This window comes from Manis pentadactyla, chromosome 14 (assembly GCF_030020395.1).
Source record: "Manis pentadactyla isolate mManPen7 chromosome 14, mManPen7.hap1, whole genome shotgun sequence".
Lineage (NCBI taxonomy): Eukaryota > Metazoa > Chordata > Mammalia > Pholidota > Manidae > Manis > Manis pentadactyla.
Genome location: NC_080032.1, coordinates 71,876,918 through 71,898,161, shown reverse-complemented (window position 1 = coordinate 71,898,161; position 21,244 = coordinate 71,876,918). Strand labels below are relative to the sequence as shown.

The window sequence follows — 21,244 nt, the reverse complement described above, 5'->3', positions numbered from 1 at the left end:
CTGTTCACTCCCTACTCTAACAAAATTTGCATTCTGGTGAAAAACAGAGACAAATAAAAAGTAATAATTAAAGTATGATTTCTGTAATAATAGGGAAGAGTAATTTGGGGATGTTGAGGCAGCTTCTAGGAGACAGTAAAATTGAAGTTGAGGCACGGACAAGAATAAACTAGCCGGGCCAGTGGGCGTAATGGGGTAGTCGAGTGTTGCCATGGAACAGACTGTGCGAAGACCTGTAGGAAAGAGAAAGTGAGGAGAAGGTCAGAGAGAGGGAGTCAAGGGTAATGCTAGGCCATTAAAGTGACAATTGGAAGTGACATTAGTAGATTTATATTTTAGAATTAGCTGGTCCATGAGAGGAGAAGAAGGCTACTGCCAGCACATGTAGAAGCCTGAGGCAATAATCCAGATGACTCAAAGCACATAACTTTTGCAGATGGTCAGTCAAAATATGGATGAAAGAGTGATATCCACCCTCAAGAAGAAAACAAAAGGTCAAAAATGGCTGCTGCATTACTGTAGCAAATATTGACTCTGTGCGTGCCTCCTGTCCTAGCCAGAATCTTTGAGGGATAAGAACCTATTAAGAACTGTCAGAAGGGCACTCCCAAAATTATAGGGCACTCCATCATAAGAGAATAGAAGGAATACTAGTAATTGTTCACAGTGCATTTGTCAGTATTACAAAAGGATTTGCTGCATCCAGCACACCCAGATTTATCTAAGCCAATTCTGCACTCTGTGTTTATCAGAACCTCAACTGACTCCATAAAAATGGAGGTGGTTATATCAAGGAAACAAATTAGTGTAATAATTCCATCCTAATCTAGAAAGGAGTTAAGGTGACTTGGTAGCTTAATAGGTTCAGTCTTTTGCAGACCTTTTTTAAAAACCAGAATAGGAATTTCTTCCACTCCTGGGGAAATTATTTCCCCTGAAGATGCCGGCATGAAGTGTCCTGAGAGTCAGAAGTGCACCACAAGTATGCCCGGTGCTGACGACCTCAGTGCCACCTGTAGGCCCAGGCGAGTGGGCTTCCGGCTTTGAAGTGCTGTCCTCAGAATATCCTCAGTCCCCCTCCAGCACCAAGACCGCCAGGTTAGCAGTCCTGGGGTATCCTGTGTCCCTTGTGTGTCTGATTTAGGAAGCACCTTTCTAGAAATTTTAAAAATATCCTTCCAGTACCCAAGACCTTCCAGGGTGGTAGAGCCATCCATGTGGGGCCAAGCTCAGACATGGGTCCTGGTCCCTGTGTCTCTTCCCTTCTACCTCACACAGGGGTTCAGCAAGATGCCGTGAGGAGCCTTGGACTGAAGCCTGTGGGGTAGTCCTGGTGAGCGGATGCTCTCTGAGAGAATTCACAGTGTATTTTTTGCATGATTGAGCTGATAGAATGTAGGTAATGTGATGTTTGGGGGTGACCCTCATGTCGCACACAGCAGGTGTTCAGGGCTCTAGGCTTCCAAAGGCCACACTTACCCTGGGCTTACGCATGTACATTGGCGTCTGCTTTCACCTCTGTTCTCACGGGTGTGCTGCGTCCCTTCTGCAGCAGGGGAGGTGACAAGGGAACTTCACCCCATGCGCTCCACTGCTGGCCCCTGAGGCAGTCCCCTCACCCCTGCAGGCTCTGTACCAGGTGTCAGCAGGCGTTTGGGGAGAGCTGGGTCTGGCCCCTATAAGGGCTTTTGAGAACCTTGCTCCGCAACACAGACATCCTTTGCAACAGATCTCGTGCCTCCAGTTGATGAGGTTCCTGCTCTCACGGGTCAGTCTTACACTGGATGGATAATCCTTGTGTGTTAGGACTGCTTTTGTGGCTCTGCCCACAGGCTTCTCACCTATCCTGCCCTCAGGTGGGGGTGTATGGAAGGTAGGGCTATAGTCAGCATGGAGATAGATTGCATTCTAGGAATGCAATGATTATAGCATAAGGAGTCCAAGGGAAGACAGACCCAGTTGGAAAATACATTGATACATATTTACACTATAAAATTCTGAGTGTAACTTAAATGACCTGAAAATGAAATATCATTCACTTTTTCCTTAACACGCTGGGTAAGACCTGCATTTGTAGCCAACACTAACAAATCACAGTAACAGTCTTTGAGAGAATCAGTAGAAGCTGATATTCGCAGGTGGCCTGATGGAAGTTGTAGAGTCACTAAGTAAATATGTTGGGAACTGCAGAGAAAAAGAAACGTGTTGTTTCATTATGAGCAGGTAACAAAGAGTTGTGGCTTTGTGAATAATAACAGTATTTACCTTTTTCTCCTGGGAGAGATAAAAAATCATTCTGGAACAGTGCATTTGTTAATAATACCAAGGTGGTACCTGGACACTGTAAAGAATCTTCACAAGCACTGATTGGACAATAGACAAATACATTAGTATTTTTCTCTACCCGGTATTCTAAATCTTCATTGATAAATCACTATTCCTCTCATGGGTCTGTGAATTTTGTAATATACTTCTTAATCAAATTGTTTATATAGGCAGGGGCTCTACAAAAAATTGCTTGCTTGAGGCTCTGGGAACTCTAAGGAAGGTGGCCTTGGATAACCTTGTTCTAGAAGCATTCCTTCCTGCACAAGGAGGATATTGAATAGCTATGATCTGATAAGGTTAAGGAAGATAAAAGCCTTATACTAGTCCTTCCCCAAGATACTCTATACAAAACTGACTATTGGTTTTGACTATGCAGCCAGAACTAAGGAAGTAAGATACAGAGAGAAATCCTACAGGGAATGACGGCACTGGCAGCCAGCCAGGGCTACAGCAGGGAGACCTCAGTGGAAAGGTCTAGTGATTTCAATTGCATTAAATCTTAATCAATTCTGAGAAAACATGGCAATGATTTTTGTATATTTATTTAGGTCTTCTTCAATTTGAGCTATATTTTGTAGTTTTCCATATATATGGGTATTGAATATTTAGTTAGCATTGAATAAAATATTAATATGTATTATAAATATATAATATATTTAATTAATTTGACTCTGTAAGTCTGGGGAAAGGAAATCCCGGGGCAAAATACCTCTAAAAACCAAAGTCAATCAAAGGGAGAAATAAAGTTTAAAGTCCATTTATTGCTCACAAACTGCAGTCCTGGACCATCTCTCCTGCTCCAGCAGAAGCAAAACTGGCCTTCCCCTCACCTCTCAGGTTAGCCCTTCTAATCCAGGTAATTACCCATTGATATGGAGATGAACTTCTCTCTACCTGTGAGGAATGATGCAAATACACTAAAGCCATACTTCTTTCCACCTCTGAATGCCTATTGCTATGCAGATGTACTAAAGCCAGGCGAGATATTCTGGAAATACTGCAATTTTGCCCCCAGACTCTTAAATAATTTTTGATGTTGCTATTATCAGTACTGACTTTATTCTTTTTTCCAATTCGTCATTGCTTGTATATATGCATTAGTTCTACATAACAAATCACCCCAAAAATTAGTGGCTTCAAAGAACATTAGTATCTCGTGCTTTCTATGGGTCAGGAATTTAGGTAGGGCACATGGAGATGGCTTGTCTCTACTCATTAGCTGAAGACCCAAAGACAGAAGGGCTGGAATCTCCAGTAGTGTAACTGAAGCTGGAGGATACACGTCCAAAGTGACTCACTTATGTAATAGCTGACAAGTGTTGGCAGATCGGTTCCTCTCCACTTGAGCCTCTCCCAGGACTTCTCATATGTTCATGACAGGGTGCTTGGCTTTCCCTGGAGCAAGCGATCCAAAAGAACCAGGCAGAAGTGACAATGCCCCTTACGACCTAGTCTCAGGAGTCATACAACAGTCACTTCCACCACATTCTATTCATTAGAAGTGTGTTAGGATCAGCCCACATTCAAGGAAAGAAAATTAGAATCTATCTTTTACGGGAAGAGTGTCAAAGAATTTGGGGAAATTTTAAAACCACCACAATATAGAAATGTGGTTTTTTGTGTGTGTGTTTTTTAGTTTTTATCCTGAGAACTTTCTGACTTCATTTATCAGTTTTAGTAGCCTTTTTGCAGTTTCCTTGGGATTTTCCTTGGGATGACTAAGAGAGGAATGTTTATAATTTGTTCCTTTCTCATGTCCTTTCTAGAAATTTTGCATTATGTATTTTGATCCTGTTATTAGGCATTTATATATTTGTAATTGTTATATATTCCTATTATGTTGACTCACTTATCCTTATTAAAAGTCCCTCTGTGTCTCTAGTAAAACTCCTTGTCTTAAATCTGTAATGTCTTATGCTAATAAAGTCACTGTAGTTTTCTTATGCTTACTGTTTGTATCTTGTACTTTTTATATCCATTTACTGCCAACCTATTTATGTCTTTGTGTTTAATGTATGTCTCTGTAGACCACAAGTATTTGGGTCTTTTTATTTTTATTTTTTATCAAGCCTGACAATTTCTACTATTGATGGGAGTGTTTTGTTAATTTACATTTAGTATTAATATTTATGTATTTGAATTTAGGTCTGCCATGTTGCTATGTGGGTTTCTTTATGTAACCTCTGTTTTACTTCTCTTTTCCTCCTTTTCTGTCTTCTTCTGTGTTGAGAGAAATGTTTTGTTAGTATTCTAACAAAATATTCCATGTTTTAGTGCCCCAGTTGACTTTCTATCTATACTTCTTTGCATTGTTTTTTAGTGGTTGCAGTAAAGATTGTAAAATGCATCTTTAACTTATCACAATTTACATAAATTAAATATTTAGTTATGATAAAAAAGATAGGAATCTTTGCAATGGTAATAATCCCATTTAGCGTCCCCTATTCTTTTTGCTATTGTCATAAGTTACATCTTTATATGGTTGTAAACCCACCAATACAGTTTCATAATTTTTATTTAAACATAATGTCTTTTAAAGAAATTAAAACTATATATATATATATACACAAACATATATATACTATGTAATACATATATATATATATATATATATAGTAAACTAGTATATGTATATAACTCAACAAACCCCAAATAGAATAAATACAAAGAAAATCTGAGCTACCATATCACAAAGTCAAAGATAAAAATCTGAATGCAGGGGGAACACATATTTTATATCTATATTTTTTCTTCATATATAAATTGCATATAAATATATTTAAATTTTAATATTGTATCTGGCTTTGTGATATGTATTCATCTTTGGCTATGTATTACACTAGCTCTGATTTTGTTTGTATTTATTCTCTTTGGGGTTTTGGGGGCTTATAAAACCTATAAATTAATGTTTCTCATCAAATTCAGGAATGCTTCAGCTGTTATAGCATCAGATATTTCTCTCATACCCTTTCCCCTCTCCTCTGGGACTCCGGTTGCCTGTATGTCAGGATGCATAATCTTATCCTATGGTCTTTGGGACTTCGTTCGTTTTTATTCATTCTTTTTTTTCTTTCTAATCTTCAGATCGGATAATTTCCATTGATCTACTTTGAGTTTACTGATTCTTTCTTCTGCCATCTCAAATTTGGTACTGAATCTGTCCAATAAAATTTTTATTTCAAATATCATACTTTTCAAGTCTAGAATTTCCAGTTTGTCCTTTGTCTATTTTCCATTTCTCTGTTAATATTCCTTCTGGTAACTTTTAAGCCTGTCTTTTCCTTTTCTGAGCAGTTTGAGGTTGAAGTCTTTGTCTCCTAAATCCAATATACAAGCCTATTTGGAGATAGTTTTGTGTGACTTTCTAAAAGTGTGGGTCATGTTTTCCTGCTTCTTTTCATGTCTACTTTTTGGTTGAAATTGGACATTGAAGATAGTGCATTAGAGTGACTCTAGAATTTGCTTTTCTGAGAATTGTTGGTGTTTTGTTACAGTAGGTAATTACTTGTACTCAGAGTTCAAAATGTATCTCCCTCACAGTATGCAGCAGCTGATATCTTTATTCAGTCTTTTTTTTTTTTCACTTCTAACTGCTTTTTTTTCCAAACTTGTCTCCTGGAGATGGCCCGTACAGCCCCTGCATAGTTTAGTAAGGATTTGGGCAGAGATTAACTCAGATTTTTAGAGGTAACTTTCTCAGTGGTTTGCTTATCCGAGGTCTCCTCTAAATTTCCATTTGTTCCTCTGGCTCTGAACTCTGCCCTTGGGCAGCCTGAGCAGTGAGTCGCCTCAGAGCTGGGGAACACCCTCTTTCAAAGTGGCAGCAAAGCTGCGTATCTCAGCAAGAAACGATTCTCTTACTAGAATGAATATCTCACTTCTTTCTGTTTTGACTCAGGGCTCACTGGCAACTCGCGCTCTTGCACAGTTAGCAGCAGGTCAGCCAGGGAATCGGGCGGAGTTTGTGTTCAGATTTTGGATCTCTGCTTTTCTGTAGTTCTCTCTTGCTCTCACAATTTCCCCCTCAAATTCTCAGCGGCTCTGGAGCCCTGAACTCTGACCTCTGCTGTCTGGAGTCATCGTGGGGGTTCCTCCGTCAGAGCTGGGGCTGGGGGCAGAGCGTCCACTCCGGCAAGGAGCCCACACACTCATATTCTCAACGGGAGCCGCCCGTGTTCAGTGTCTCCTGCCGTGGCTCATTTTCTAGTACCTTCACCTTGTTGTTTTGAATAATTTTATACAGTGTTCATCATTTCTATTTGTGCGAGAAATCATCCAATTCCTTTGTGCTGCCGTTATTGGAGTAGCGACTCTAGTATGAACATTTTTATTGCTTTTTCATACCTTTTACCCAAATGCTTTCTATAGGATCAAAAGGTACCCCACATGCCCCTCTCGGAAGCCGTCGCCACCCCCAGGCCGCATAGGCATTCCCTGCTTTGAGCTTCCTTGGTAACTGGTGGGCTGTTTCTTCAGAGCCCACGTTTCATATTCAGACCTGGGTCCCCAGGGCCGGCACCGAGCCTTACACATGGTGATCACTGAATAAATATTTATGGAAGCAAGGAAGGAAAAAAATAAAATAGGAAGAAAAATGCAAGGGAAGGAGGCAGGCAGACAATTATGGATGTGCACATGGTGAGGACTGCAGAGAAGAGGGGGAGAGCGGGGTGCGAGGGGGGTGAGGGCTGCCCAAGAGATCTTCACGTCTGTCACGGCCTCATTGTTTCCCATCTGTTTCACTCTCCCTCTTTATACCCCTGATTTGAAAACAAGAGTCCAACTCATTCAGGAACTGTTATGATGGCGTTTCAGAGCAAACGTGTATGTTCAGCACACGGAGTTGGACCTTGAGGCTGATCCTTCGCAGCCAGCCTGATTATAAGTGACACAAATAGGACCTAGCCAGTTTTACGGGGATTAGGCAACACCCAAGTTTTAAGTAAGTTACTATAAACCTGTTCGTGTTCAACTTGTCACTGAAATAAAAGAGACAAACTAATTTGTTAGCTCCTACTTACGTGCCTGCCACTGTGATTGACACTAGGCCAAACATTTGATGTGTATGGTGTCACTTAATTTCCATGAAAACCTAACAAGGAGGGTATTGTTATCTGCATTTTTCAAATAAAGAAACAGGTTGAGAAAAGTTAAATAGCATACTCAAAAGTATACTAACTCGGGGGTCAGGGACTGCGTTCATTCAAACACAGTAGTCTATCAGCCAGTGTTACTTGTTTTCCAGAAATGGTTCAGTTTGCATTTAAGTTAAATGGTTAAAACTGGAAGAGCCATGAACTCACAGGACCTCCTGGCATGCCAGGTGGGTGGAGCTCTTGCGTGGGAACAAAAGCTGGAACCTAATCAGAGTGTTTTAATTGAGGGTTCCAGTAATGATGATCCCTATGAGGCTGCAGCTCCAAGCTTAATTATCTACAGGTGAGGTTCCGTGGGACGCACCGGGTGTGTTTCAGCAAGCACGCATGCGCTCCTGCCATGCAGTGCATTCAGAAATCCCGTCATCCCCTCCCGCCCCAAGCTTATACCTCTTACACTTAAAATTTTCTGTGGAGCTTGCTAAAAATGGAGATTCCAGTGTGCCATCCACTGAAATTCTTACTCAGTTGACCTCGGCTGGGGGATCTGTAACAAAGTAGCCTAGGTGATTCGAGTAGACGGGGTCCAAGCCCCACCACCCAGTGAGACGCTGGCAGCCCTCCTGGTCTCGGAAGCAAAGATTTATTTGCTCAACCTTTTCTTGTTTGAAATTAAAATACTTGCAAGTAGGTGCACAGGAAGATAAAAGAATAGCATCCAAACCCCAAGAAAATTTAATCAAGTCTCCTTCATTTGTCATAGGTTAAGAAATTGCCTCCTTAATTCATGTATGTTGTCAACACTTTTAATGTACTGTAATTACTTTATTAATTTTATGTTACCCCTTTTAGACATGTTGCTCACGAAGCTGCGAGTTGGTACATGCCAAGATTTGTCTTTTCCACCTTTAAAAAGTAGAACCAAGGGAGGAAAAGAAATAAAAGTTTAACTAGAGCACCTATTCCAAAAGATTACACACAGATTTTGTAGCATTTCTTTTCTGTTTTCCTAAATACTTTTCTTTTGTTCTTTGGCACCATCCAAGACCCTGCTGACTTCGGCCAGGCCACACCTGTCTTCTCTCACCTAGCTCAAGAGGCTCCCTCCCTTCTATCTTTGCAGAAATCCCACTTTATTTTCCATACTTGTCTTGATTAACTGGTCATATAGTGATTTTCCCCAGCTGCACCCTGTTTACCCATGCAGCTCCCCATGACTCAGTCCTCTCAGTCACTTCTGCTGTATATGCTCCACTGAATGTGTAATTGTCGTCGCCATTTGCCTGACTATGTATCTGTTCCCACTGCTTTTGTCAGGCATCTGGTGCAGTGGAAAAGGCATGTGCTGAGAGTCAGTCTTAGATTTATTCCTGACAATGCTGCTTATTGGCTTTAAATTGCTAAATATGTTTTTAAAATAGTTCATCTAAGAGATCTTTTTGTGATCATCAAATGGTGGTATCCATCCTTCTAAAGTAAAGTGTCTGGTGTGCATAGGTGCATGGTAAATGCTGGTCAGCACGGTGTGTTCTTTCTTCCTTAGATTGAATGGTTATCTACTGAGCAACTACTATGTGTCACCTCCTTTTCTTGGTGCTGGAGTGAACAGACAGAAACTAAGTCCCTTCCCTATAGATGTTACATACTATGCGATAGATGGAAAAGGAAACAGTAAACAAATAAATGACATAATCTGAAGTAAATAAGATACTTTATTATTGAAGAGAAACAAATTTCATTTTGATGTGGAATACAGCAGGATATTGATTCAATATAAGCCCACCTTCTTTATATTTACTCTATATTATTTTTAAAAGACCTGCTACTTCCTCTCTGTGGACCACTCTAAGATAGTCCAGCTGATGTGTGTGAACACCTAATAGGATGAGTCCTCCACTTACCGCATCCCCACTGCAGGATTAGGTAGAAATGCGCTCAGTAAATACTTGATTGAAGAAGAGTCATTGGAAGGAGAATGGACATTTATTGGTACCGGCTAGGATCCTGGCAGTAAGAGAATCAGAGAAGTGCCATGCTGGAAGGTGGGAAGACCAAGCCCATCGCTGAGTAGGCAAAATAAATGACTGTAGGATTTTGTGTCCTGGGGTTACAGGGAGCCTGCAGCCTTCCCTTTCTCAGAGTGGGGAAGAAGATTCTCCTGCTGCAGACAGCAGCCTTAGGGCAGGGGTTCAGGTGGGACTCCGAGGCGAGCAGAGGTGGGCAGGTGGGGCAGTCAGGGCACATGCCTTTACAAGCTCCTGATGGAATTCTGGTACAGTCTCTGGACTGGGAACCGTTGTGTGGTGCTTGGGCTATAATATATTTAATAAACATTTATTGAGTGATTATCAGATTGGCTTAGAGAAGTCAGCCAACCCAGCACAGATTGGTGATTCTTTCCCTCTTCAGCAGTGGGAACACACTGAGCAGAAAGGCTGAGGATGGTGCAATGTTGTTAATTTGCTTTTCCTTTCAAAAAAAAAGGAAAGAAAAGAGTTCCCAAAGTGTCACGTCCGTCTGTGTCAACGTCAAATGGCAGTAAGACATTTCTAGACAGAATACACTGTCTAATTGGATTCCTGTTAACGGATCAGTTAGCTATTTCTGTGTGAAAAATAACCACCAAAACCTTGTGGCTGGAGACAGTATGTGGTTGTCATTGCTTTTGACTCTCCAAATCAGCTGAGTGATTCTTTCTGGACCCCTCCGCCGGGCACAGGCACACATACGTTGGCCATAGGCTGCTGACCTTGGAACCTGCTTGCATGTTTGGGGCTTGGCCGGCTAGAGGCTGGCCTTTCCTGAGGTTGCTTGTCTGCCCCCACATGGTCTCTGGTCTCTCATCCCTGAGACCACGCTAGGCTAGGCTTGTTTATGAGTCAGTAACAGGGTTACAATAGAGCAGGCAGACGTGTGTAAGGTCTCTCAAGGCCCGGGCTCCAACCTGGCACATTCTATTAGCTGAAGCAAGTTCCAAATCTAGCCCCAGTGTAAGAGGTGAAGAACAGACATCCTTTCATGGGAGAAGCTGCAAAGTCACTTGCCCAGGCTATGGACAGAGGGAGGGGTAAAGAAATGCAGCATAGCTATTTTTACAGTCATGAGCTGTACTGCTGGCCCTGAGTTTTATGTTGTTTACGTCCTTGGTCAGTGCTGACCCTACCCTTTGGAAGGAAGAAATGATTTTTGTCTTTGGAGTCTTGGGGCAGTGAATGCATGCAGTGTGCAAATGGACACATTTTAAATGCTGGGTAGGATAATAAGGGTAAGCTTTTCTGGGTCGTACTAAGTAGCAGGTCTCAATGGCATCGGAGGGTAGTGGTCACTGTTCATTTTTCTGATTCAAGTGTTACTTTTTTAAAGCCTCGAAGTAGAATTTATTAACTATAAGTGTTCCCTTTTATTTCTCAGTTAAATTCATTAAGAAGCTTACTATGAAATGTTATTTGCAGGCTGGCTTTCATACTCAAGTGTTTCACTTTCTCCTGATCTAAAATAGTTTGCCTTCCAAAGCTGCTAATGACAGATAAGAGTAAGAATATAATTTTACACAAAGAATATTTGTTTCTCTTACATTGCAATGTTTTGGAACTTTGTCCCATGGGCCTTTTGTTTCTTTTCTTTTTTAACTTAAACTCTGAACTATGAAATTGACCTCCTTGACTCATCGTTTTTGCAAGCCTCCTCTTTGTTGCAGAACTCTGGGTGCCCTGTATTTGTCCATCTTTAATAAACAGTCTTGCTCTTGAGTGAAAGAATACTCCTTACATGCTTGGATTAGTCATTCACTCACACGTAGTAAAGAATGCCTGCCCTCTTGTGTCCACAGAGGTTGCTACAGCAAGGAAGGAATTAGCCGGTCACCATGCCACAGCTCTGGCATTCCACCCTATGGAGATTTTGTACAGGGAGCTTGCACAGGCTGCAAAGTATGGTTTTACAGTTTGAACACTGCCAAATGACCCCAGCTCAAGAGGTGAATGAATGGCTATTGAAGTCCATCCTGTGCTTTGCTTGTCAAGCCACGTGTCCTACGTCCAAGCTGTCTCCAAGAGGGGTTATCCATCAAAATTTTGTTAAAGGGTGCCAGCCATTCTTCAAGCCTTATACTATCTGGAATGTGCAACCTTCTGTCATTTATACAAACCACTGCATATGCTAATCACAGTCTGTGGAGGTTCACATAAGTTAGCTGGACGCTGCCCTCATCTTTGACTTTCCTAGTCAAGAACTTATAAAAATTAAAATTAAAATTAAAATTAGATTCTTAGGGCTGAGTGATGTCACTTAGTCCCAGGTTATCAGAGAAGGGAACAAGGAACAGAGAGGCAAAATGAGAAGTGCCAAATTTGTTAGTTGCAATGCAGGGAACTAATAAAATACAGGCCTTCTGACCTCCGGTGCATGCTGGCAAGTCTTAGCTTAGGCGTCAGGTATCCCAATATTTGATCCCACCCCACCTATCCCTACCACGACTAAACTATAGCTTGTTAGTTGCATGAATGAATAACTAGCCAACTGTATTTTCTAATATTTCTTGGCCCTGCCACTCAAAACTTCCACTCTCCAACGCCACATTTGTTCCTCTGTGTATCTTTTCCCCTATTATTGCTCCACCTGTGACGCTCAGCGCTGTCTTCCTGGTCAGCGCTATTTATGCAAGCTTTCAGACTCGCTTCCGGCCGCTTCCTCCAAGAAGCTCTCTGCCGCAGCCTTCATTAAGCCAGAAGTGGAGAGGGCCGGGACGGCTGAGCATAGGTGTTCAGACTTAGCGGGAAGAGCACTGGATCAAGGGCCTGCATTCTCGGCCCAGGTCTGCCAGGAGCTGGGCGTATGACCTTGGGAAGACGCCCTCACCTCTCCGAGCCTCATCTTGCTCTTCCCAATTACAAAAGCATCGGACGGCACTGCTGTTGCTCCATGCGTGGCAGGCATAGTGCTGGGGAGGGGGTATTAGGTAGTTCGTGGACAAGTCGTTTTTTGCATGTTAGTAGAAATTATGTGTTTTTTGAAATAACAGAACCAAAACAAAAACATCAAACCCATGGTTCCTTGGCTATTAATGTATGCGACAAGGCTTTATTTTAAGTTTGGAGAGAGTTAATTTAAGGAAAAGTTGGAAGCAAATAATAGTACAGGTAGTAATCAGAAATGGCAAAAATGATCGTGGATAAAAATAGTGGACATTTGGGAAGCACCAGAGGACCTCATGCCCCCGGCCCCTCTGTCTCCCTGGGGCCCTTCTCGGGGGTGTTTCCACTGAGAGCTTGTCCGTCACCATTAGCTGCTGCTGACTGTCTATCCTCCCTGTTACAGCTGGGTCTGACATTCCCGATCTGTACCACTCGGCACAGCAGAAGGCACAAAATAAGCCTTTGAAAAAGACGTGTGGCTTCACTGATTTCAGTATGTTGCCTCCAACATTTATAAGAATCATTGACCCGGAGTGTCAAGACCCTAGTTTAAATCCCATGTTCACTGCTATAAATGTAGACTTTTTCTATTAATAAAAATCATGTAGATTCATTATGTAAAATTTGGAAAATATGATAAAGTAGAAAGAGAAAAAAGGCACCCCATTCTTACTATCCCACAAGGAACCCAGCTCGCATCCCCCCCAATTAAAAGCTCTGCACTATCCTAGCAAGTGGGAATCTGTTTCCGTTCATCATTTTGGCGAACTGGAATAATCTTGATTTAATGTATTTTTGACATTCCCAATCATAAAATCAAAAAATTTCAATGGAGGGTCTAGGCATGGAGGTCCCCTTGGCACCCTTCTAACCAGCTATTGAGTTACTGCTGCTGACCTGGGTCAAAGCTGGCAGAGGCCACTGCAAATCAAGGGTACTTGTACCTGCTACTCTTCGTAAAATGCATTGTGTACATAATGATGGTTCAGTATTCCAGTATACAGAAGATATTTTTGTATTTTTTTTCCTGTAGGGTTTTTGGAGTCTCTGGATGACTTTTACATTCTTAGCAGCGGTTTGGTATTGCTGCAGACCACAAACAGCGTGTATAATAAGACCCTCCTAGAGCTTGTGGTGCCCCAGTCTCTCTTGGCCTGGCAAAGAGTCCGTGTGGCCAGTATGATGGCAGATAATGGCAGGCAGTGGGCAGAGATCTTCTCAAAATACAACTCTGGTAAGTGGCCCTGCAGCATGACTTTTAAGCATGTACGGATGTTCAGGTTTCCAGTTAGCCTGGGAAGCCACACCCATGCCCCGCTTCGTGTCTCCCGATATTTCAGGCACCTATAACAATCAGTACATGATCCTGGACCTGAAGAGGGTGAAGCTGAACCAGAGCCTTGAAAATGGCACTCTGTACGTTGTGGAGCAGATTCCTACATTTGTAGAATATTCTGAGCAAACTCACGTTCTGCGGAGAGGTACTTTGTTACTGCCGGAAGTCTGACAAGTATGCATGTGTGTGAATGCATGATGCAGTGTGGTGGGGAAAAGTTGATGGGACCCCATCGCTAGCTAGTCTGGGAAAGAATGACCAGGTTCAGCACAACACATATATGTGCACCTCCAGCTCTTCTGTGACAGTGTGTAGATGGGGACAAAGCCAGGCATTCATGATCTTATGACCTTTAGTTCAATTTAGCAAATATTTGTGGGAGGGCTACTCTGGAAAAGCATGGAAGGAGGTACAAAATCCCCAAGCTTCAGTCCAGTAATGAAGCAGTGCACACAGAGCAGCCATTAGAACCCAGAAAGGTCAGTCCTCACGTCTGCTGCCCCAAGTGGGAATCCCGGTGGTGAATCCCAAGTGGGAGTCACTGTCAGGGGGGAGGATGGGAGACAGCGGCAGAGCCAGAGTCCAGGTTTTGGAATCATACTGCATTGATTTGAGTCTCTGCTCCTCAAAATCTTGGGCAAGTTATCTACTCTCCAAGCCTCATTTTCTTTGTCTATAAAATGTGACAGGTCTACAATCACTTATTTGCAGTTTTGAAATCTTAAAACTAAACCCAAAAGCTGTTTGGCTTTGTTTCTTTTGTCCTAGCAAACTTGGTAGTAAAGTAAGACCTGACCTGAACTCATTTGGTAGCAAACACTAACATGTACTGTTTGTTTACCATCTTTGTTTCCTCTCCTCCCAGGAGACGATTATAGGTTAGGCTATAGAAATATCAGTATCTTTTGATTATGGGATGCTTCCCACAGAGACTGCAGTGTTATGCAGAACGTACGCACCCCATTGCTGTTCAAAAATCTGAAAATCCCAGAATTCTGAACACATCTGTGTCCCAAGAGATTTTGGATGTGTGAGTGTGGATTTTTAAAATTTTACAGGGCTGTCATGAGAGTTAATTGAGGTAATTCTTGTAAACTTTTGAATATACAGCTGCCACAAAGCAAGTACTATTATCTTATGTGGAACATAGTGCTTGGCACACACAATTAGTCCTCACTGAATATTTGTTGAATAAATGGAAATGAAGATGATGTCTAAGTGGAAATTTAAAGGCTAAAAAGAGCTGAGCAATTCAACAAGGGGACAAGATCAAACAAGTGGAGGCATGAAAACTGGTGTGATTAAGAAACTCTCGGTTCAAGACAGCTAGAGGAAAGGCTACAGAGCAGATGGTGGGCACTGGGGAATATTGGCCTTGTGTATCCTGCTAAACAGTGTGGCCTTTGTTCTTCAGAAAATGGGAGTTTTTGAAAAGGGAGAATAGACTGGAAATCAGAGAAGAGAGGAGACTAAGAAGGAAACTATTGCAAGGAACAGAACCAAGATAAGGTGTGGGCCGTTGGATCGGGGCCTGGTCCTCAGTTTCCTAGGTACCCGTATTGATTTTGTGTGACACCTGGAGTGAGCCATCTCAGCAGGAATGGCTCACGCCAACTAAATGCATATAATGTGCATAAGACAGAATGAAGCTGTAAATGTCAATTTCCAAACAGATGAGATACTCCTAAGTAGTGGATCTGCCTCCTTTTCTTGTAGGAAATCCATGGGAGAAGTCAAACCATTAGGCAGTTACTTGGTGGGCGTGGCCCGTCAGGACCGAGGACGTAGCGGAATGACCTTGGAGGCTGGGCCCAAGAGCCAGCAGACAGCGTGCCCGCCAGGAGGGTGCTTGTTAGGGTGGACTGATTACCCAAGGCCTTTTCTTCTTCAGACGGCCGCTGACTATAGGAGGGTTCTTTACAGTCTCATTCCGAGAGCCCATGAAAAAACTACCCAGAGACAAAAAAAAACTGATACTGATCTGCCTCTCATTTCTTGTCTGTTTGTTCTGCCAGAGGAGGAAAGAGCAGAGAGTTAAATTTACTGAGTGTCTACTACATACTAGACACACTTCTGAGCCTTTTACTTAAATTGTCTTGTTTGATCTTTGTAACATACTCCCAGATAAATAGTATTGTTACCATTTTACTGTAAGAAACAAAAGGCTTAGAAACGTGATTTACCCAAGTAAGTGATATCATACAGTCACTAAAAACAATGTCCCACGACGTCCTAGCATTTGGAATGCTGTGGTATGCCGCACCTCCAGCTGTGGTGTGTTGACAGAGCCCTGGGCACTTTGTCCAGAGGGAGGCATTTGACCTCTCTGAACTTGTTTCTTCCTTCATATGGAGGGAAGGTGATACTTACACATCATCAGGTTGTTATGAGTTCATACATGATAACTCTATTTTAAATGCTTTTGTATCTCATAAAGCTTTATGAAAATGTGAAGTATAAAGCAGCTATTTTTATTATTCATTCAAGCTGTTCACATCAAGAGAAATATGATTATAGTACCTAACATTCACCTCATACTTACCAAATATTAGTGTTGTAAGCACCCCATCTGTTTGACCTCAATGCTCACAATAATGTTTACTAAGTACTGTCATTGTTCACATTTTATAGATGACAACATGGAGGCACAGAGAGGTTGATAATTGTCTAAGGTCACATACCTAATAAGGGTGGGCCTGGGCTTCAGATCCAGACAGTCTAACTCCAAAGTCTATACAACCTGGATATACTGTAATAAGTGTGATTTTAGCCTCTGATTTTCAGTGTGCTCTGTGTCCCAGAATCAGCAAGGTTGAATGTCTTATTATATCTGGTCTCAATAGCCTCACCCCTGAGCAGGGGATCCTATAAAACAGTAAAAAAGGGAGAAAGGCAGACAAGCGCCAAGAGAATGTGGGGCAGATGGGACCCATCCCTGAATGGTGGAGACGCCTCTGTGTTGACTGTCCTATGGACAGGCAACCAGGACACTATCATCTGGGATGTTCCTGCAGTGTTAATTCTACCAGATCTGTGTCACATATTCGATGCTTAGTGCCTAGTGGGCTCTGTGGCCTTCACACACTGTGGAGCTTCGAATGAAGCTGAGCCTTTGTGAATGTTTAGAGTCAAAGGAGCTTACAGCCTGCCGGAACCCTAGTCACCTCCATTCCTCTCACATTATGGACTCTCCCATTCCCTCCCCCTGCTAGGAAAAGAAAGACAATGAGGTTAATGCCTAAGAGCAAGTGATTCAGCCCTAAGCCTGGCATGCAGGTTTTCTGATTCCTGGTCCTGTGTTCTGCTATCCATGATTAGCACTTGGCATATTCCTTGCAAGGGCCACTTTGGGAAACCTCCATTTGGCATTTCAGTAACCAAGTCCATGCAGATGAGTTCCCCACCACTTTGTGTTAGACAGTTCATTTTGCTCTAGATATAATGTCATTTTCTGGCTAAGATTGCTTTATGAATTTTGGGTGAAAACCAAAGAATTCTGATGCTCTTCTTCCCCTGATGGAATTTAATCTACAGGTATACTGACACAGTCAATTTAAAAGGATTGGTTTGACTGCCAAGGTTCACATTCAAAGCTTTATTTTCTATATGATTTCATTTTGTAATTACAAACACCTGTGTGCTTGCAAAAGAAACTATCATTAATAACATTTTTGTTCCCGCTCCCTTCTGTCTCTCTCCCTGTCAATCCTACCTTCCCTTCCCTTCCACATTAGGATATTGGCCCTCCTACAACATTCCTTTCCATGAAAAAATCTACAACTGGAGTGGCTATCCAATGTTAGTTCAGAAGCTGGGTATGGAATACTCTTATGATCTGGCTTCCCGAGCCAAAATCTTCCGGCGTGACCACGGGCAGGTGACTGATATGGCCTCCATGAAATACATCATGCGATACAACAGTACGTAGCACGTTTCTCAAGAATCATTCTTCAAAACTCCTTTTCTTCCCTATGGATAGAGTCCATGTAAGTTTATCATCTCTGTACTAGAAGGAATTATAAAAAGTTACTGAATTTTTAGTATTCAACTAATTCTATACATATTTTGTACTCAACAAATAGAATTTTGTCCTCCTTTTTGTAATATGACAGAGAAGAACCTACAGATTTTTAATGTAAAGAAATTACCTGTAAAAAATAGGGGAAATAATCCAAACAGGGCCCTTTTATACCCCTCACCCCAAACACAGGTTTCCTTCCAAGGACACAAGCAGCTAATAAAACAAAAATTACTCATACTTAATTTTTATTGAATAGTTTCAAAGTCAAATCTGCATATATTTTGTTGAAAAAAATTGATGCACATTTATCCTCTATTATCTCTCTTCCATCTACTCTTCACTGTGCAAGGTTCTTGGAAGGCTGGGCCTGGGGCTGGGAACTACAGTTGCCCCTTCCTAGTACAAACCAAAGGGGACTTCTGGGTCTGGGAGGAGGCCCCTGGGGTATATGCTCTGCTTAGGCTCCCACAAGCCCAGGAAGCTTACTGTGGGCAAGTGCATCTCAGAATAGCCAGTACTCACTCTTTGCCCCATGGCTGTTTCCTAGATTACAAGAAGGACCCTTATAGTAAGGGTGATCCCTGCAATACCATCTGCTGTCGTGAGGACCTGAACCCACTCAGCCCAAGTCCTGGAGGTTGCTACGACACAAAGGTAACATGCTATTGGCTTTTGAATTCAATTTTCACCGGCACCTTGGCCCAATCAAAGGTAAAGAAGTGGAGGTTTTTGTGGCATGAAGCGCAATCATGTCTCAAATCAATTCCGTTCAGCATTCAGCTTTTTCAGATTCTGGTGGTAGGTCCCAGTGCCTGACTTCAAGTCCCTGCTCTGCCACTTAATAGTACATCATTAAATCTTGTAATGCTTCTGTTTACTCATCTGTAAAGTGGAGACAACAGTACTTGCCTCATAGGGTTGTTATGAAGAATAAACACTTAGTATCTATAAACTGCTTAGAACAATACTTAGTGGGTTATTTGTAAGTACCTGTAGATGTGGAGATAGTAGGTCTAGAATTAGAAGTAGAGCCTGAAGATGGTACTGAACTACTGTATCTCATGATGTAATGGATGAGGAGTTGCTTTTCATGGATGAGTAAAGAAAGTGGTTCCTTGAGATGGAATCTGCTCCTGGTGAAGATGTTGTGAAGACAGCTGAGATGACAACAAAGGATTCAGAATATTACATAAACTTAGGTGATAAAGCAGTGGCAGGGTTTGAGAGGATTAACCACAGTTTTGAAAGAAATTCCACTGTGGTTAAAATGGTATCAAACAGCATCACATACTACAGAGAAATCGTTCATGGAAGGAAGAATCAATAAATGTGGCAACCTTCATTGTTTAACAAATAACCACAGCCCACCAGACTTCAGCAGCCATCAACATTGAGCCAACATCCCCCAAGCAAAAATTACTGAAACCTCAGATGATGGTTAGCATTTTTAGCCCAAGTGTTTTGTTTTTTTTTTGTATCATTAATCTACAATTACATGAAGAACATTATGTTTACTATGCTCCCCCCTTCACCAAGTCCCCCCAACAAACCCCATTACAGTCACTGTCCCCCAGTATAAGATGCTGCGGAATCCCTACTTGTCTTCTCTGTGTTGCGCAGCCCTCCCCATGCCCCCCCCACATTATACATGCTAATCGTAATGCCCCCTTCCTTTTTCCCCGCCCTTATCCCTCCCTTCCCACCCATCCTCCCCAGTCCCTTTCCCTTTGGTAACTGTTAGTCCATTCTTGGGTTCTGTGATTCCGCTGTTTTGTTCCTTCAGTTTTTCTTTGTTCTTATACTCCACATATGAGTGAAATCACTTGGTACTTGTCTCTCTCTGCCTGGCTTATTTCACTGAGCATAATACCCTCCAGCTCCATCCATGCTGTTGCAAATGGTAGGGTTTGTTTTCTTCTTATGGCTGAATAATATTCTATTGTGTATATGTACCACATCTTCTTTATCCATTCATCTGCTGATGGACACTTAGGTTGCTTCCATTTCTTAGCTATTGTAAATAGTGCTGCGATAAACATAGGGTGCATCTGTCTTTTTCAAACTAGCCCAAGTGTTTTTAACTAAGGTATGTACATTGTTTTTTACACACAATGCTATATAACACTTCGTAGACTACAGTATAGTGTAAGTTTAAATTTTATATGCACTGAGTAACCAAAAAATTCATTTGACTAGCTTTATTACAATATTTGCTTTAATGTGGTGGTCTGGAATTGAATGTGTGCTTTCTCCAAAGTACTGCAAAGTATTTGCAAACATTCGATGAAGTGTGCAAAAAGTGATATATCCACTCCAGAATACACAGAGAATAACCTCTGCTGCCATGACTGGGAAAGCCCACGCCAAGCTTTCATCTAGCAAATATTACTTTCTTGTGCAGACAGGAGCCTGTTGATGTCTCAAAAAAAGTGTTAAAGAATATACTTTAAAAATCTTTTTTTTTTTTTTTGAGCAATTTTGAATATGGGGAAAATCAGAAGTACGAGATATTTTTTTCTTTACTCTCTAAGGGTAAGATCTACTGCTACCTAGTGTTAAGTGCTTCTGAGAAGCATGGACCTCATTTTTTGATACTGAATTTCTTCTACTTTAAAGCTCGTTACTTCCCTTATGAGAAGAAAACTTTTTTTTGAGGAATTAATGTATTCTAGGCACTTCTCCAAGTATTGGACCTCATTGTTCCTCTTGACGACTCTTCTGTGAAGAAGGGTTACTGGCCTTTTTTTATTACTAAACATTTTTATTAGTATTATTGTCAAAGTAGCCTAGTAACCCTACTTTCACAAATGAGAAAACTGAGTTACAAAGGAATTACTTTAAATTTTGGCCTGAGAATTCTGAATATGAGTAACCTGACTCCAGATGTCACACTTGCTATGCAAATTTAACACACTTCTAGTAATCAATTCACATTTGAATGCCGAATGGATACAGAACAGCATGCTGTGGAACCTTGAGATTTTCTTTTAAAGGAGGCTAATATATTGTGACTTTGTAAAAAGAACAGAGAAAAAAACAAGAAAAAAATTTAGTCGTTTTTTTTTTCCAAATGGTTTTAACATGTCTCCTCTTTCCAGGTGGCAGATATATTCCTAGCATCCGAGCACACAGCCCATGCCATTAGTGGTCCCACAGTGCAAGGTGGCCTGCCTGTTTTTCACTGGAAACGTTTCAACAAAACTCTCCATGAGGGAATGCCAGAAGCCTACAACTTTGATTTTATTACTATGAAACCAACTTTGAAACCCGACATAAAATGAAGAAAGGAAATGAGGCAATAAAAGGCTAAAAATATACCAAAGGCACTGTTTTAGCTGTTTTTCCATTCAGAATTAGTCTTAATAAAATATATTAAATTTGTTACTTTTGATTTTCCACTGTTTTGTTTTTGACAAGTATTCACTACAGGATGGAGCACTACAGAAGAAACATCACATATGGTAAGAAACAATCCTAGGTTTCAGCACATAAGTTTACATGCAAGAGGGAATGGCAGAAATTGCTCCCTTGCTAACCAAAATCCATACAT

General features: G+C 41.6%; 1 protein-coding gene across 2 annotated transcripts in view; it reads left to right on the top strand.

Annotated features, from left to right (window-relative positions):
* PLBD1 (phospholipase B domain containing 1) overlaps window positions 1-21,078 on the top strand; it is a 53,128-nt gene extending 32,050 nt beyond the window's left edge. For both annotated transcript variants that reach the window (XM_036909316.2, XM_057491505.1), the window contains 5 exons: window positions 13,371-13,571; window positions 13,678-13,818; window positions 17,408-17,593; window positions 18,242-18,348; window positions 20,793-21,078. In XM_036909316.2, the coding sequence (XP_036765211.2) occupies window positions 13,371-13,571; window positions 13,678-13,818; window positions 17,408-17,593; window positions 18,242-18,348; window positions 20,793-20,975 (818 nt within the window). In that variant the 3' untranslated portion in view covers window positions 20,976-21,078. The remainder of the gene's footprint in view (window positions 1-13,370; window positions 13,572-13,677; window positions 13,819-17,407; window positions 17,594-18,241; window positions 18,349-20,792) is intronic.
* Window positions 21,079-21,244: the final 166 nt, after the last annotated feature.